We start from the raw sequence: 19,564 nt of genomic DNA on the forward strand, positions 1-19,564 counted from the left end.
TTGAAAACCTTTTAATGTCACTGTGCAGTAGTTTAAACAAGCTTAAGATTAAAACTGGCTTTTTAGGATATACTGTAGAAACTGCTCTGTGTATGGATGCACTTTGCCATTCTGCCCTAAGACAAAACAACAGACCAATTTAGTTACTCAGAGGCAGATGCCACTTTAAATAAACTGCCCCAAACCTTGTGTAAGCGACCTCTTCTTGCACTGACTCAGAAGAAGATTCAAGTCAAACCAAAGAAAGCCTGCACAGGTTTAATAAATGCAGTTTAGGTTCAACTTTAAGTAATCGCCATGAAAACACTGGAAATATGAAGAACTAAGCAATCTAGGTGCCTGCTTTGCTGAGGGTAGACAGACATGGGGCAGCCTTCAAACACCAGGCCTAAAAGGTTATTTATATAATTTATTTCACCTGAGGCAAACTTTTCTGGTGAAGGTCTTGTTCCAGTACATGTGTATCGCTCACTATCAATTTCTGTGTCCTTCTACATGCAGCTATAAACTATTTCCTACTTCTATATCTGTGTACACAAACTGGCAAGTTTTCAAATAAATCTTGTGATCTGTACTTAAAATATATGGAAAGTCATTCATGAACACAAATACATTTACTACACCATCTAGAACACGCATTTTGAAGGACAGTTAGCAAGAAATTGCTAGCTCAATTTTCAATTGGCAAGCAGAATTTTGGGACCAAAGCAATTCCAAACAATTCCAAAAAAAAAGGAGCTTTCTTCAGTGACGGAAATTACACAGATTAATTCATCCATACTTTAATTCCAAATATGAAGCTCAGAATTCCCTCTGCCTTAAAGCTGCTGCCCAGCTTGTCCAAACTGCTACAAAAGCTCAACTAAAATAAGGCTGACCCCTGTGTAAATTTGCACAGTGTGCACTATCAGTGTAAGGAGAACAAACCCAGAAGGACCTTTATTCACATAAAACCACGGGTATACACTTCTCGTTCATCATTACTCAGGTGAGGGACATCCTCACCTGCCTGAACATCACTAGTAGGTGTAAACCTACTTAAGGAAGTGGAGCTGCATTCAACATAATGCAGGATTTTTTTAATCCACATTTTGTGGATTTAATCCACATTTAATCCACATTTTGTGCTGTGCTGCTTTGAGCCAACAACTCAGCCAGAGCACTGTAACAAGTTTATTACTAAAATGTGAATGACAGACCTTCAGTTTCTGATGTAAGAAATAAAAAGAGATACACTGATTTTTAGTTTAATCCTTCATAGAGAAAAGCTTCTCCCAGATTACCAAAAGGCAAGAATATCAATGTGAGTTTGAAAAAAGGCAATGCAGTAACAGAAAAAGCCCAATTAATTGAAATGACAACAGCAGTGCAGTCAATCAGTGTGAGGTATTGAGCTGTACATCAGCACATGATCTAACAAGGAGAAAGAGCTGCTTTCAGTCCAAGTTTCAAGCTTCAATCTTAGGGTCAGATGCTGCAAAATCCTTAATTTCCAAACATGAAATGAGAGAGCTATGTGTCACCGCTGCCACTTTCCACACTATCTTAAGCTATTTACCCTGCTCATCTCTGAAAGCAGAAGACTTCAGTTGCTATTACCCACAAGTTAAAAAAAAAATCTCAAGTATCTCTTTACTTGTTAATTCGAATTTCTTTAAAGTGAACAAGAAAAAACTTTTTGGTGTTTTTTCCATACAATTCAAGGATTTATTCTCCCCCTCTCCATACAAATATTACTTGTAAAAGCCAGTTCTAGTGCTGAAGTCTACCTGACCTCTCTTCTTCAAATTACATAAAAATCTATAGCATGAGATTATCCAGAGTCCCTGACAGAGGTGTACACTTTTGGTTTTGTCAGAACTGAAGTACAAATCTACCTTTGGAGGATTTCCTATTCATGATGCTCCAGCTGTAAGCTGGAAGGTTTTTAACTGTTTCACCTTTTATCATGCAAGGGCAAAAGTAGTGGAAAAAGGGAAACCAACTGAAGGCTCTCTGCACAAACTTTCTCACATGCAGCACATGCTATAATGGACATGAACTCTTTCCATGGAGACAGAGTAAAAAACTGGATTAAATGCCACATTTTACAGCATATCTTCAAACTAGAAAAGATTTGGCAACCCAACTGACTAGTACGAAACACCAGCTGTGAAACACTTTTTAAATTTAGCGTTCAACTTCTCTGTTCAACACAGGAGCACCAGATGGGATCCAAAAAACCATCTAGAACAAGACACTGCTGTAAAAGCACCCAAGGGTGGATGTCTACTGCTACATTGTGCTTTTGTCATTCACACTATGACCAAAATTAATATCTCTGTAATTCAGTCTATGTTGATAACTACAGAACACACAAAGAAACAATTCCTCTGCCCTGTTCTTTTTCTTTCCATCCTGCTATTTCAAAAACCCATTTAGAACATAAACAGTTCATGTATAAATTACATGAAACTGGCCTTTGAAATTTAACCATAAACAAACAGCAGAAGCTACTGGCTTTAAAGTGCAAGTTAGTCATCAATTATTTAATATATTCTGTTTAAATAATGACACTGACACAATATGGAGACATACAGAATTATTTTATACAACTGTACAAAGAAACATGGGAGGGAAGAAGAAAGAAGAAAACCCCAAGAAATTAATTCCGTTTTGGAAAGAAATATTTATTAAGTATAAAAAAAGGCACACCCAAGCCAGTGCTTTTGTCAGAAGTACTTAAATATCCCCATGGGCGAATGTTTTACTGCAGAACTCAGTACTTCAGTCATCATTCAGCACACACACATCAGCAAATCCCAGCCTATTGCCACACATTTGATCTCTAATAACAGAAATTGTTATTTCATTGAACTTTACATTCAGCAAGTACAACTCACCATCTGAAATTCGGGAGGGGAGCAGCAATCCTCTCCTGCCCAGTTCAGCCAGGGCCAGGCACCCACCGTGCCACGCTTTGTCTGTTTCCTGGAAACTAATGTCAGGACAAGAAGCTTTGTTAAAACTGGCCCTCCCTCTCAGGTTTTCATTTCTTATGGTGAATTCCTAACATTTTAAAAGACCCCTAATCCAAACCAGCATGTTCTTACTGTGTTATTGATCCCACTGGACTTGTAAATTAGAAGAATGACAAGTTGAACATGTTCTCCTTCCCATTTGTGCAACATAAATACTGCTATAAATATGATTGAATAAGCAAAAAAAACCATTTATGACTACAAATGTAACTCAATACAGAAGATTCAATACCAGAAACTCATATAGAAAACGACTTCCTAGTACATGGGCAAAAGATGCAGATTTACAGAGCATACAAAATAACTAATGATTTAGTGCCAAATACAGCCCTTAACTTGCAAAAGAGGTTCAAGTGGCAATTCCCAGCAAACCCATTACTAGAGTTTATGGAGTGAGCAAATAGTGGTTTTTATTCACCTTTAGAAAACATAGACCAGAGGAACTTGTAGTGAACACAGCAAAAAGCTCCCAAATGCTAAATTATTTTTGGTGGGCTGGCAGATAATGGAGTGAAAAGAGGAAAGGTGGCATGCTGCAGGACTAAACCTGAACAGAGTTCATTTTGTATTGCACTAGGAGTAGGAATCTGAGAAAAGAACACTGGACAGCCTGGCTAGGTCATATCAGAGCTTCATCTCTCCCAACACCATCTGTGACATGGCCTGAGAGCAGGTGCTCAGCCAAAGAAAAGCAGGAAGGACCATCCCCTTACTGCCCTGCTGGCTGTGGCAATCGGAGCACGGAGACTGCTCAACCAGAGGCTGGAGCCAGGTTCATTATTTAATAGCCTCTGAAGGGACTCTCTTCCATTAATTTGTATAATCCCTTTCTGAACTCCCTTTACACTTCTGGCTCCCATAACATCCCGTGGCAATGACTTCCACTGGTTAATTATAACTGCGTGGAAATGCACTTCCTGCTGCCTCCCTGCTCCCGCACCAGGGAGAGAGTGAATCGTAAACAGCCGCTCGCTTTCCCTCCTTCTGTGCCATTTACAGTGGGGATACATCAAATCACATCCCTCCACTTTTTCTTCCCACTTGTAAAAAACCCCATCAGTTAAACCACTTCTCAGTGATTTAGTTTTACCTCTTCCTTTCCTAATAATTTCCAACATTATGTTTTTCTTGTTCTTCCTGCCGGCTGCCGAGCACTCCCCTGACACACTCTGACAGATCAGTGGCTTCCAGGTGTTGGACAGTGAGCAGCATTTTGCCCCAAGTACATCAGTTTGCAGGCATTAGACATTATATTTTATTTTATATGACATTTACTGTCGTATTACTTCACTTGGGCTCCTGTAATGCTTTTCTTTCTGTCACTTTTAGCTCTCACTACATTAAATCAACTTTAAATATCAGTTGGTTTCCTCAGCCCCTCATTCCCCTTTTTTCTTTATGAGCATGTTGAATAACACAAGGCTCATACCCCAGTGGAACTGTGCTGACAATCTCACTACACTGTGAAAAATAATCACTTATTTCTTCCCCGGCTCTTGTCTTTTCATCTACATACAACAAATCCTTTCTTCTTATCCCAAGAGGTATAACAGAGTGCCTCTGATTAGCAACTGATTTATTCCTATTTTGGTCACTAGATACTTAGTGCAAAGAACCCAACAGAGGTTCTCTCTGTCCTTGCCTACGTTTGTTCCCAGGTGTTTCTGAAGAAAGCAGGTCACTCAATTACAAGTTGAATTACTCATCCCTATGACTTGAAAAACAAGGAAAGAAAACACAGTGAGTACAGGTCTTTGAAGCTCCAGGGATAATTGAGATCAGCAGCACCTCTTAAATTAATCACAGTAACATAGTGGAGGGATCATCTAAGTGGATACTTTCCTTGCAAGTTTTTCAGACTTTATACCTTCCTTTTTTTAATGTGTTACCCTTTGAGCTGGCATCCTTAATTTGTACTCAAAACCAATGTGAAAAGACTTTTTAAAACTGAGGACATCTGAGTGACAAACTGCACATGACCAGCATTTCTTGCCAATAAAGAAACTCTTTTTGTTATTGGCTTGCTCTAAACCACTCGTTTAGATTTCAGGTACTCAGTGCAGACATGATGAGCAATTTGGTATTAAACAAAAGCACAGGATACTTGTTTAACGATTTGGTTTTTCACATGCTCTACATGAACGCAAAGCCATGACATCCAAGGCTAAAGTGAACCAAAAGAACATCCCACAGCTCTGTGTGCCCCAAATCCTCTCTGACACAGCCAACAGCACCTGCCTTAGCCACAGTCTAAGACCCAGCAGATTGCAACACTCTGCTAAACACTTCCAAACTCTGGCAGATCATGGAAAAGTTTGCAGACAAAAAGCACGCTTTTTGTTCAGGCGAATATTCTCAGTATCCACAAGAGCCTGTGGCAAGAAGTTTTACAGTTTAACTATGGGAATAATGCCTCTGTCTTTATTCCAAACCTGCCACCTGATGCTTGAGTTTGCTTCTAATAACATAAAACCTAGAGGGCAAGCATATCCACACCATTCCCAAGTTCAGAAATCTCTGCTATACCCCATTTATTCCTCACTCTCCCTACATGTTCCACCCTCCCCTCACACAGATTGTTTCTTACCTCCACTGATCCTCAGAACACCATTTCCAGTTCTACCAGGTTTCTGAGGATGGACACTAAACTCAAGCCATGAGTCTTGAGCACACCAGGAATCTCTAAAGTAGCAAGTTGATGAGCATTTTTGTATTTTTCTTAAGTTCAACTTCAGTTGAACATTACCTTAGTATGGGGTCAAGAGGATGGATTAGAAATAATTTCTTTATTGAATACCCTTAGTCCATCTGTGCCTTCAAAGATTTTGAAATCAGGGAGAAGGACAGCAAGGAAATTTATTTTAGACCTTTCTTCCTAACTGTTGTCCCCCTGTTCCACAAGCAGACATGTTTCAGATGGGGGTAAAGTGTGAAATAAGATTTTTACCTAAAACAGTCCAACAGAGACCCAATCACGTCATCTGCTAATTCTTTTGGAAGTCTTCCAGTTATTCTACCAATTCTACAGAAGAAAAAAAAAAACAAGAAGAAGCATACAGTGAATCATTAGTACTGCAGTTGATTGGTAAATTCTAGAAAAAATACTAGTTACTGGAATCTTCCTAGAAGTTGAGTAACTTCAAGATGCCACCCTGCTGCCCTAAGACCAATACCCTGAAACAACAATCTCAAACTTGAAAAAATCTACACAGCAGTGAACCTTCCCCAGAAATGCATTTTTAAAGAGAAAGAGAAAAAAAACCCTTTTGAAGAAATGTTTCTTTGCACCCTTCAGATCTTGTTTTACCGAGAACATCTATTTCCAAACCCACCGGAAATTCCCTGAAAACTGGCCGGATTTTTCATCAGAAAAAGAGACAAATGTGTCTGTGCCCCCACCACAGGCTGTGCTAAAGCCATTTAACAACAGCAAATACTGGCAGTACACCCAAATTATCAATCATGGCTTACACCACTGTATTTCTATATTGTTTACTTCAGCTTAGCAGAGTCACCATAGCAGACCTACCCTTTGGCTGCAGACCACCTGACGATGGTGTCTTTGTCTTTCAGGCCAACCAGCAATTGCTCTGCAAATAATTTTATTTAAACAAAACAGATTATTTTTATTTAACAACAGAAAGATTTCTTAAGATGTTCAAAATTCATTTGCTTCTTTGTATAAAAATCTTTGCATCTAGATTTATTCTATTTGTCACATAAGTACGACTTGAAATTAAAAAACAAGAAATATGTTTATTTATATGTTCCAAATTGTTTATGAAAAGAGATTGAAATTTCAAGTGCTGTAAAAGATTCAAAATGGAGATCATGGTGCTTTTTGCAGAAGTTCATTAGATTATTCAGTTATAAAAGTCTTCTGATGCAATTTTTGTCTATTCACTTACAGAATATCCACAGCCAGCTAGCAGAGGACATGCTGTACAACTGCATATTAAGAAAAAAATGCTGCTCCTTTGATACTACCTCAGTCTAAAAATTAAACCAGAATTCTTTAGCTTTCATGTGACACAATTTTTTGTTCTGTATTTCACTATAAATTCTAATTTGTGGAAGGTTCAAGGCATCTCTTTCATATTACTGGATACAATTGGTAAAACATATTTCAGTACCTCCATGCCCAACTCCACAACAAATGCTCCAGTACTGAGCTTCTGCTTGAGATGCTGAAGTCCAAACCACTTGACATCATCTATTTTAATCAGCTGCAGGGACTGAAGTTTTAGAGTCTTTCCAGTTGTTCACACTAGCACAGAAACCCACATGACTTTTTCAGCCCCAAGCAGATTATTTTCCAACATATGTTTAACCTGCAGCATTGCAACGATTTCTCTCCAGCTTTAACACACCTACAACATTTTCAATCTCTCCTGGAATGTCATATTCCTCATCATCATCAGCTTCAGCAGAAGCAACTTCCTTCTTCTGGCTCTGCACAGCAGCGCCCTGAGCTTGCAGGTTGGCAGCCAGAGATCGACAGCCACGCTGGTACCTGCACAACAAACACACACTTCAGTGATTGCTCTGATTTAACTTCCATACTGCCACAAAGTCTGTCTGCCACACTCCTACCCCTCCCAGGGCACAGCTCTCCAGTTATTTAGTGGCTGCTTTAAAGGAAAGGGACAAATATCCCATTCTCCTTCCTCCTGACCCAGTTGTCTATTTTCCAAGGTGAGAAGAGCCAGACTATTCAAATGGTTCCTTTTCATTATCCCTCCCTTTCCTGTTTCACTATAACCTATTTTCCACTGCTAACAACAAAGAGAGACAAAATTCCCATGCCCAAAAAGTCTCTCCAAAAAAATAAAAAAGAGAAAAAAAAAATTAATAAAATGAGCTTATTAAAAATTGTTTTTTAAATCTCAAAGCCAGCTTAGTACTTTCTGACCAAGCCGTACTCGAATATTTAGCCCGTGGTGTAGATGCATTCTTACAAAAGATAGACTTTACATGCTAAACTGACTTTTGCCATCGGGCAAGGTACATTCTCCACCTAAAAAGAATTTTCTATGCCTAAGGATGTTCTCAAAAGACGGTAAAATAAATACAATAAAAATAGTCACCAAGGGAGCCTGCAATTTTAAAATATCAGTGCGAGAAATCTAAAAAAGAGTTTGCCCTCTGGCAGTATGTAAAACCAGACACCAAAACCTGACTAATATGCAAAACCAGAGCGGGATTGCAAACCACTTTTCCCCTGTGAACTTTCTATCGAATCAGGGTAGGACCAGGTAATGGAAAAAGTTATGTTCACTCTTACAAAATTGTACTAAATCAGCTACAGGAACAAAGGTCGCCGTCTTCCCATATTTACTGAGTTATGCATTGTATAGGAACAGGCTTCTGCTTGTGCAATGTGCAAAGTCAGATTTGGCTTGTCCCAGCACTCATTTATGCACCAAAATTGAAAAAAAAATACAGAAAAACAAAACACAGTGGAAGAATCCTCCTTTTTCCAAATAATGCAAATGAAGAGTATGTTCATTCCCACAGGGATTTCTTTTTCTTTTAGGGAAGGTTAAGAGGGGCAGAAGGCAAATGTATGGATCTATGTACTTGTAGGGGGTTTTGTGCTTTTGGATTTTCCTGGTTTTGAACTTTTCAGCTTTAAACTGACCTCCACTTTGCTACCTTTGGTTTCACAAATGTCAGCCCAAGTCGCTGAACCAGTTTCATGCCCAGCTTGCGCAGAACCATCTGATTGCTTTCTGACAGCTTGCAGTTATCAAGACACTCGAGAACAGTAGCAGCTGTAAAAGAAAACAAACACACCAGAAAAACTGCTTTTAAAAATACCTTGGTATGAAAATTTTAAAGTTTTAAACGTTCTTTAGGAGATTTGTATTTTTAAAGGTATTACTGAAACACAAATGCCTGATTGCTTACTTTGTAGTAGGTGACACTGGTCAAATAGTGGCAATATCCTTCACTGCCCAAACAGGGAAGATGGCTTTAAGGATTAATTTTGATTATAAAAATTACAATCTACATTCTCAGAGTGTTTTTGCCTCTGATTCTCCCTGGAAGCAACATATCCAAGTGTCTTTCAGGGTCTAAGTGTTTTCAGTAATCTAACAGAACCAGAAGCTAGATGATGTAGTTCAATTACTCAGAAAATTTCCTGCACACTAAGGAAGCTTTCCCTTTCCTCTTTTAGTATTTTCAGGCAGCACCAAATCCTGACACTGAAATTTTTATGATGATGGATGTCCATAAACATTTAGACATGAGAAACACTGTGTACGTGTAAACAATCAGCCAGAAAACCTCTCATTTGGGCACATCAAAGGTAACAAAGTTATTTGTCCAGCAAGTAAAAAAAAACACAGAGAAAGGGTTAATGAGTACAAAGTTCCAGGATTCAAAGTTTTCACAAGGAAGCCATGCCTGTTACAAATAAAAAAGCTCTTCTGCAGTTTCATCAGGGTGAAAATAATCCTTCAGAAGGTTGACCATTAGCTAATAGAGACTAATGACTCAGGCTCTGGAAGAGCCACCGTGCTTCCAACAGCACTGCACAGATGGAATCACATCAGCCAAATACTCTGCAACCTCTTTTCCCAGTCTCATATCAAGGTTTTCAAAATACAAAGAGATCAAAGAAAACACAGTTATTTCAAAGTCTGAGAAACTGTAAGACGTGACTGAGAAATCCCTTCAAGTCTTTAAAAAGACTGGTGATGCATCTTGGTGTACTAAAATACTAATGGAATGATCCATGAAAACAAGCCAGTGATGATTATTATTACTTCAATACCTTCCAGCAACCTGGATTTTTTGCAGTTATAAAAGCCCAAGAGACTGATGGTTTAGGAGGAAGAGGCTGCAGAAACATTATCATTCACCAACAGAAAATAAATTAAGAATATATAAATAAAGGCCTCTTCCAAGTCCTGCCAGCTCTTGAATCACTAAAATATCTACAGACCCATGTAAATTACTTCAGGGCTAGTGTTTGTTTTTAATTCAACTTCTGTGTCACAAATGACTTCAAACAGGATCTTTTGACATTTGCCTATTTTTTTCCTATTTCATCCTCAGATCTGTTATAATTAAAAATCTTAGATATTTTTTGTCTCTCACATTTTCTTATCCCTAACAGTTCCCATCTGAATATCTGCTTCTGAGTTGTGAGCATTCTAGATTTTCTAAGGTACATTTACTCATTGATATGCCCCTGTTTTTTCTCTTATTACCAGACTCATAATTATTTACTATTCTTTCTATGCCATGGGCCAAAACATCTGATTTTACCAGCAGGGTTAATGCTGTGAGCTCAATATGCTCCTTCCATACTGATTAAGGCTATTGTGTTGTACAGCTGTATTTTTAAATTCTGTCATTTTCTGTTATACTGTCATTAACCCAGCCTGTTAATGATTCTGCTTCTCTGGCAGCTTCCCCAGTGCCGTTCCTGTGCAATGGCATTCCCAGTATTTGCACCTGTGTCATTCCATGCTGTTTGTCTTCATTATCTTATCTTCATCATTACCCATCTCTCAGGCATTTTCTAAGGAAGTGTCTGCATCTCAGCCTTAGGAACTGGGAGAATGAAACTTTCCATCACTAGAACTAAAAAATCTTCTTCTCGGGGCCAAAATAATTCCATTAGTGACATCACAAGCATTCTAAAGTGAGTTTATATTCCTGCTTGGTTCCTGTGAACAGCATAAACCCTGTTTCTGGTACTTGGATAAGATCCACGAAACTGTTTGGGTCTTTTGTAATGTTTTGGAATTAGGCACCATCTTTCCCTGCCTCCCTTTATTGCTGTAAATAAGGCCCAAGACCACACTGCAGTCAGTTCTGATCATATTCCAGGATTCACAAGACAAACATAATTCCAAAATGCAGCTACACTATCCAGAAACCTCCATACCCTCTTTTTCTCTTTTTGGCTTCCTATCCCTAATTGCATGCAGTATAATCTCTTTTCACTAAAAAACTTCTCTTATTCCAACATCATCCAAACATGATTCCAGCTGTGCTCTGTACACAGCTGGCTCTTAAAACATGGGTATTCTGAAATCCTGTGCTTATATTAAACTTGCAGAGCCTCTGCAAAACTTCCAGCAGTAATATGTACAAAACCAATTCATGCTCTACTGAATTTCAAACAAATATTTTTCACATCTAACAGTTTATATGTTCTGCGTTGAGCTTCTGTATTACAGCAATGGCCAGTGTGATCACCTGCCAAATCCTCTGATGAGCTGCTCCAACACAACATTCCCTGGTGGCATCTGCTCCTCCTTCACAGTCATTTCTGCTTTTGCTCCCCTCATTTTCCCTGCTTTATCACTGCCTGGTGGATTTCACTCCTTACAGTACCACCTGTCACCAGGTTAACCTTCCTTTCCCTTTTCTACTGCAACGGCTTGAAAAACAGAACCTATTACAAACTCACCGTATGGTAAACAGTCTTCTCTCTTGCCATGCTTAAACAGCTGTGCCTACAATTAAAATAGGGAACAGAGACATGAGGATACAGAGATTCTAAAACACAATATATCAAGCATTTAGTTCTAAAATATTTTTAATGTTCTTACAATAATGTGTAGTGTTTGCTGATTTAAATAGCATAAAAGGAAGAGTTTCAGGGTGTAGTTCTTCTTGGTAACTGCTCAGGGGACTGAGGTGGCCAAAAAACACTCAAGAGAAAATGAAAAAAAAAAAAAAAAAAAAAAAAAAAACAGAATAACAAATGAGCAAAAAAAAGGCCACCAGTTGTGGGCCAACTCAGGTCCCTGACCCATCAAGCTCAGTGCTGGGTCACAGGAGCTCAGTGTGGTGCAACCTCAGCTTGTGAGAGACTAAACCACCCACAGACACCTGCAAATACACCTCCACCAGGTCAACTGCAATTCCTGTGTCAAGGGAATTTTATCTGCAGCTAAATATCCCAGTGAGACTAAGCCCCAGCACTGCAGTGAGACAAAGGGACTATTGACACCTGACAGAACACGTTACACATTCAAAGCTTCCTCAGCTCCCCACGCATCAAAACTGCTCTGGCCAGGCACTCGCTTGTCCTTGCTCTGGCAGTCACCAGAAGAAAAATCTTCCTCAATAAATATGCCTGGGAGTTAAACAAGAACAGACCTACCCTAAAAAGAGGTACTTTCTCACACATACCAAACACACACACATGCCTCCCGCGCTGCAGGCGCGGCTACGAGCAACAGAGGCAAGAAAAACACCTTGGGGCTGTGTACCCAGCCTGTTTTGGTTTGTTACTAAATTGCATTTCAGGATCCCAAATTAGCGCTGCTGATCAGCTCCACTACAAGATATATATAGGAATTTGATATTATATATCAAAATATTTGAGATTTTAATGCAGGCAAGTGTGAGGGCTCCTTTAAAATGCCATTTACAAAGCAGCAAGGCAACAGAATGACTTCAGGCCCGGAAGAACAGCCAACGGAAATAAAAATCAACTTAACTGTATAAATGTAGCACACCTTTTAGCAATATATGAAGTCAGTATTAAAAACAAATACAAGAATTTCTCACTAACATACAACAAAACTGCTTGTATTAAAAAGCCTAAAAAAATACGTCAAATCTTTGGTACAATAAATTTAGAGCTCCTCTAAAATTTCTCTTTGTTGAAACATGCAGAAGCTCATTTCTTCATCACTTTGTTCCTGTGTTCTGCTTTAAAACCCATCTCTGGTTTCTCCACACACTGTGCTGTGGATGCTGGAGACACGGCAGCATTCCTGCATCCTCACAATTCCTTCTCCTTTCTGCCTAACTTAACAGCAAACACTGTTTTCTAAGGCACACACAGGCTGCCTTCAAACTATTAATATTATATTCAAGCATATTCAAGCAAAGCACAGGGCAATTCCTCAAGCAGTGATAATGTAGAGAAACAGCTTTTTAACAGATCCTTGGGAACGCTCCTGGACAAACACCTTAGGATGTGTGCTCTCACACCCTCAGCACACTGCTGAGGAGGTGGAACAGGATCCTCAAAACAACAGCACATTTTCAGTCCCCAGCAGTTCCTAAATTCTGGCACCTTTCTACAAACTTCTCCACGTGTTTTTACACCCTTGGGCCCAAGCCTGAATTAGGTCCTGACTCCTCAGCAACAACAGAACTGGAAGGTGCCACCTCTGAGCGAGATGTGGGAAGGAATCAACCAACGCATGAGCAGGAAACGAGAAAAACTCAAATATTGCACAGTATTTTTTTCAAAGCTTCTCCTCACACACCTATGATTCCATTTCATAACCATTTCTATTATATTCTGAACAAATAAGTGAAACACACAATGTCTCCCTACAGCAGTTTCACTAAAACTTAAATAACAAACTATTTTCAACACAGAACATCTACTCCTACCATGGGGATTTATAATATAAGGTATATTATAAATGATATAGATGATAATAGAATCACCATAGCAGCAGCTGTAAATCAACTGAGATCTGGATTAAGGGATTTTATGTTATCAATATGAGTTTTTAGGGGAAGTAAAAATTGCCCAAAGGACACCATAGCTGCCGTGTTTGAACTGATAACCAAACGTTTTTAGAAGGGCTGTAATATTTACATGGCTTTTGATCAGTAAAATATGTTACCCATTGGTTTTGGAATAAACACACCTGAAAATGCCAAATGTCTGAAAGGGAAGAAGGCTCTTTCTGCAGTCATGCAGGTGCATGTTGGTCAGATAAAACCTTGGAGTAGGTTCCTGGCATTTCTACAAGTGATACATGAAGTATTTCTTTGTGTCAGAGAAACAACCATTTTTAAAACTAATTTTACGGAAGTAAATAGGTAACAGCCAAACTGTGAAGAACTACCCTTCAGATATTCAACACAGCAGGAAATCCAGTGTCTGGGGTTTTCTTCTGAGTGTAGAAAAGACAAGAAGAGAAGTATTCATTGTTTATTTATGAGTCAAAGCATGCAAAAGCATCCCCAGGTCCAAATCTCTAAAACTTTTGAGTGTAATAGATTTATTTTTCCCAGGGGAAATACAAGAGCACTTTAACCAATGCTGGCTTTTGGGAAAACAGAAAAAATATTTTCTTCCAGCACATGCTACAAACAGTCAGGCATGTGCAGCAAAGTTACTCCTTCAGAAAAATACTGTAAACCTGCAGCTTACAGAAAGAAATGTTCATGATGCATGAATGACAAAAATGAAAAAAAAAAACCAGCAGCAAAAAGGGCAAATCAGCATTACAGTACCCAGCTTAAACTTCCTGCCTTGAAGGAAGAAAAATATCCAAGGCGTACCATTTCCAAAAATCTGATACAAACAAAGTAATTAATAAGCTTGGTTTGCCACCTGCACAGGCATTCTGGTGTCAGCAGCTCGCAGTGCTGAGCACGAGGAGCCTGCCTGTCGGAGCATCCCGGCAGTCGCAGTTACGCCACGGGCTCCTCACTTAACCAGGACACAAAGCACACACCAACCTACCCAACCTGCTGAACTGTTGAAAAGTATGTGACTCCCTCTCTTATAAATAATTAAGCCACCTACAAATTAGAGAAAATCAGTGGTGTGCAAGCAATGACGACTGTCAAGTCTGGTTCTGCTTTAGAAACAGCACGGGGCAAGGCAAACAAAGCCCAGTTTCTTAATAATCCCAGCAGAGACACCACACCTGCCAATTGTCTGCGTAACCCACTTTGGGCCCAACCTGCAGGAGATCTATCAGTCGGGATCATCTCCAGGACTTGTTCCCCAAGCTACACAAATCACCATGAGGGGTGGCCTGGCTGCTGGGGAGTGAGTGGATCTTCCTGCCGAGCAGGAGACACAAGTCTGGATCTACCCTCTGGTTGTAACCAAGTGGAGGACTGGGAGGATAATTCCAGCCTCGCTGGGAAGAGCAGGAAATGATCCCTTGCACTGCTCTGGAGCACCCCCTGGTAGCCACACAACACCCCGGGAATGCCATCAGCCATCCCTGCCTGCCAGCCAGCTGCAGGAAGGGAGAACATGCTGGCAGAACCCAAATTCACTTGGAAGCAGGGAATATTTAATGCATTCTTCGTGCAGCTGATGGTAAAATGGGTTAGTTAAAGGCCTTGTTCTCAGTGTGTCTCCACACAAGCAGCACTCCTGCTGAGGGCCACACGTGTTTGGGCGTTGAGCATCAACATGACACGTATGCTGACAGACACCAACACAGTGATGGCAGCTTTCATGTGATCCCAGTTATTTATCAGCTGAACATCTGAAACATTTAGACTAACACATGGAGAGCTGACAGAGTATCTCGTTTCCATCTTGAGATTACCGAAACCCACAGATTTTAAATACTCAGAAGGAAAAAAAATTTAGCAGCTTGAGATAGTACTACACCCTAACAAGAAAAAGCAACAGCTTTATGATAACAGAACTTCTGAACCTTGAATGAACCACAAAACTTCTGGTGAGAAGTAAAAAAACTCAGCGGTATCAGACAAGGCCACATTAGAACAAATACTCTGTGACACTCAGGAGAGAAAGGGCATGAGCAGAAAGCAGCTTGGTACCTGCAGACACAAGAATGCCTGTACCTCTCACCAACACTGCTTGTCCTACACCTTTATCACCAAACCACTAAGCAACAACTCCTTTTTAAAAAAAATAACGCCAATAGACAATCCTAATACAGCCAATTCTTCGAGAATGCCAAAAATACAAAGACTTGGGAAACATTCTATTTGGAAATAGTCTATTTTTGTGCCTCTGGGTCTGAAAGAATGGAGTTAGAGAGTTCTTTCTTCCCTGGAGCCAAATTTACATAAGCATGTAGCTATTGCTAAATAACCTTTGCATTAGAGACAGCTCAGGGAAATGCCTCGTTCTTAAGACTCTGAAATTTCATCAGATCACTGTGTAGGGCGTTTTATTTTTTTTAATTATTACTCACACTTGTATACTGAATCACTTATAAAACAAATAAGGTTTAATAAGTTTCAATGCCCAAGGCTACCTCAACGTGATGACATCTCTGTCACGCAAGAACTGGGAGTGCTGCGCCCTGCAGCGATAACTAAAAAGCTGTTTGATATAATGGCAGGTTTAAAAGCAAACCTCCAGACCAAGAGAATTTAAAATGCAGATTCTTGAAACAGGTTAGAAGTCTCCTTCAAGTAAACAAATGTTATAAAAAAGTAGCAATTTCTTAATAATCCAACATTTTCAGTCCTTCAAATGCCAAAGAATAGGAGCACGAAGGAGAATTAAATTCCATACTGCAACATGGGTTTCAACAAAGGAGGGCAGCTTGAAACCGCAAATTTGAAATAGTGTCAGCAGAGGTGGCTGCTGGTGCCCCCCAGTTGGGAAATGGTGAGTTACTGATGACAGGTGGAAGGGAACAGAAAGCCAAAGGCCCCAGTGGAATTACAATATGCAACGCTGGGTGCGTGTTCCGACAGGAGCCGCGGAACAGCCGGACTCGTTCTGCACAGAACGCTGAGTGAGATGAAACAGCAGCACACACCTGATCACCCAGGCTCACGGCCACGAAGAGGCAGATCAAAGTGCAGCCACGGCCAACTACTCACTGCGTCCCTGACTTGCAGTTTCAGTTCATTGAAATGCAGGAGTTTCGTGTCTTTTCTGAGCAATTTTTCCATGCCAACCTCGCTCGGAGCCGTTCAGTAAATGCAGACCATTAGTGGCACAAAATCATGACCCAACCAAAACCCACCCTGTTCGGGGCAGTGCCACTGTGCTCTGACGTGGAGAGAGTTTTTATCCCCACTCTGGTGGGTTGCATCATTCTCAAAACCTGTCACAATCCCAAAACCCACCTTGCTGCATTGACCAGAAACTGAAAAATGGTCTTTTTTCTCCTTCTCGTTCAGAGACATGGCCAAGCAGCTGCAGTTTGACTCTTAAAGTAACAAAGTGCTGGAGAAGTCCAAGGGCAAAGAATTCTGAAGCTTGTTGACACAACTTTTAGTTATCCCTCAAGAGGATGTGCTCTGCTTTACACATTCAGTGATCACTTGTTATGTTCAAATATATTTATTTATAGAATAAATACATAAAGTTAGAATCTTGCATGTTTAAGGAAAGTGTTTACTTATTTCAAACACTTATTTTCAGCTGATATTTTTGGTTTAACAGCATAATGTTGCTATAAGTGTGATACGAGATTCTTAATATTAAAATATTAAGAATACATATAATTATATAAATATAATATGATAACATTTAGCTCTTGAAATAAGTATTTCCTGCTCCCCTTAAGCATGTACATGCACACATACCTGCACACATTCCAATCTGAAAACCTTTACTCCCTAATGATACAATTCATTGTAGTGACTGAAAGGAGAAATGGAAGACTAAATGCAAGAAAAGGCTTTACAAGTCTGCTCATATCTACCAACTGGAACAGGAGTTATGAGCTGTGAAGAGGGGGGGAAATAAAAAAAAAATCACACAAAAGCAAGGCAGCAGCTCTGCTCCCAGGTCTATTGTATCACATTCTGGTTTCGATTCTACTTGTTGAGTATTCACCTGTTTCGCTTAGTGCGCACTAATGAACAGGTGGATGGAGCCAAAGCCAAACTCAAAGGAATTATGACAAAACACTAATGCATTATACATCCTGCAGGTCTCATCATGCCCCGGGAATGGCAAACAGTCAGTCTCCCTTTCCAGATCTGACAATAAAATGATGAAACCTCATTCTGTCTTTTGAAACGCTGCAATGCACACAAATAACGCTTCCTCCTGGTTGAGCAGCAGGTCCTCAGTTATTCTAAATATAGATAATTTCTTCTGTCTTCTGATTTGGGAGAGCTCGAGAAGAAAAAGAAACAACCAAAAAAAACCCACAGCCCGCACACTTGCTCCAGACCTTTGCTTTGATGTTTAGTACCACACTGCACACAAGTCCTCTTAGCGACTGGTTAAAAAGAGTAGCAATTTTATGCAAATTATCAAAACTTGTACAAACACCAGCAAATCCTCAAAGCTGTGCAACTGCAAAGACTGCACAAGGGCTCGTGATCTGCCTTCACCTGCACTGCCTCGGTCAACAACCAAACCAAGAAGGAACAACAACTCCACCCACGCAAACGCCTCCATTCCACCCAAATACATTTGGACATCAAAACTGGTGCAGAACTGTACCCCAGGATTTCAAAACACACACCAACACTTTTAAGGGTGTAAAATTACAACAAAGCTTTTATAAATAGACCTCCTTAGGATGTACAACAGGAGAAGTGCCCTGGAAAAGAGGTTCAGGTACTGCAGATTTTTTCCCATGCGTCGTATGTACATTTTAAAACCCAAACTAAGAATTCAGCTCTTTTGAGTCATACACCACTATCAACTCACAAGGAAAGGGCATTAAACAAAAAATTCATTCAGATTAGCAAACAAACCCAAACTTACTGAAATGACTGCTATTTTCAGAGTTATTTATGAGTATCTATACTAGCAACTTTGCTTTCATTTGGAGATGACAAAAATACTTAAAGAAAATACATGTGCATGGGAAGTTACACTGTCTAAACTGCTGTGGAGGAAATTCTCCCTTTCTCTGTTGCCAGGAACCCTCTGTGCATTTACTATCAAAGGCCTCCTGCAGCAGTATAGTATGGCCATAAACCCAACTCTCTATCTTTTAAGGGAAAACCAGTATTTACCAGGGCCTGGAGCATGCCGTTCAGAATGACAGTGCCCTCCATGGTCTGGGACGAGGATTTGGATAACATGGAGAGCACCCAGTCCAGGAAATCTGCCATCCTGCTTTGCCTGACGTCAGGGCGGACAATAAACCTGTCACAGAAAAAAAAGAAAACACTGTAGCCATTCACTTTGTGACACCCAATGAAAAACAATTTTTCCTCCTATCCGAACTGGTTGTAGTTCCTGGAAACGATTCTTCAATGCGAATTTCCCCAAATCACTGAGGGTGGGAATACTCCAAACCATCCTACGTTTAGCACATTTTTTAGTCCATGTTTAGCCCATTGTTTCTGAGCAAGGCTCTGACCTGGAACTTTGCCTTCATTTCAAACCCAGCTAAAAACTTGGGTTCTAAAAATTTCTTATCTTAATTGTAAAGCAACAAAACCTCCAAAGCCTTTAAGAAATTATTTCCATTAGAATTAGGGAAAAGCTGAAACAAATAGGAGGATTCTTGACCTCTCTTACCAAGAACAGCCACTCCACAAATCTGAAAATCAGTGGAAATCAGCACTGGGTCCCTTTTGCACTGTCTGTCTGCAGCCAGGCCCAGAACAAGCAACCAGCAGAGCTAGATTTGGGGTTTCAGATATTTGGAAAGGTCAAATATTTATTTATTTTAGTGTGTTATTTAGCACACTAAATGGGTCAAGAGATGTGTTTTTAGCCATCTTAGAAAAGGGAAAAGAGGCTTTTCATGGCTAAACTACCGTAAAACTATTCTCAGCCCTCCCCTAACCAGCCACACTGCAGTCAGGGCATCACTTCAGTGCCTTGGCACCTACAAACCAGGGTCCTCTTCCAGCAGAGATTCAGACTACATTTGTTTTTAACACACCCAGTGGAA

The 19,564-nt window shown here is 40.0% G+C and overlaps 1 protein-coding gene across 3 annotated transcripts in view; it reads right to left on the reverse strand.

Moving 5' to 3' along the window:
- The window catches only part of TBCD (tubulin folding cofactor D), a 117,093-nt gene that overhangs the window by 85,488 nt on the left and 12,041 nt on the right, over positions 1–19,564 (reverse strand). For all 3 annotated transcript variants that reach the window (XM_082293884.1, XM_082293885.1, XM_082293883.1), the window contains 7 exons: positions 18,675–18,807; positions 11,452–11,497; positions 8,662–8,794; positions 7,391–7,533; positions 6,550–6,610; positions 5,968–6,042; positions 2,883–2,977 (listed from right to left, as the gene is read on the reverse strand). In XM_082293884.1, coding sequence (XP_082150010.1) covers positions 2,883–2,977; positions 5,968–6,042; positions 6,550–6,610; positions 7,391–7,533; positions 8,662–8,794; positions 11,452–11,497; positions 18,675–18,807 — 686 coding nt within the window. The remainder of the gene's footprint in view (positions 1–2,882; positions 2,978–5,967; positions 6,043–6,549; positions 6,611–7,390; positions 7,534–8,661; positions 8,795–11,451; positions 11,498–18,674; positions 18,808–19,564) is intronic.

This window comes from Coloeus monedula (genome assembly GCF_965178545.1).
Source record: "Coloeus monedula genome assembly, chromosome: 19".
NCBI classification, from domain to species: domain Eukaryota; kingdom Metazoa; phylum Chordata; class Aves; order Passeriformes; family Corvidae; genus Coloeus; species Coloeus monedula.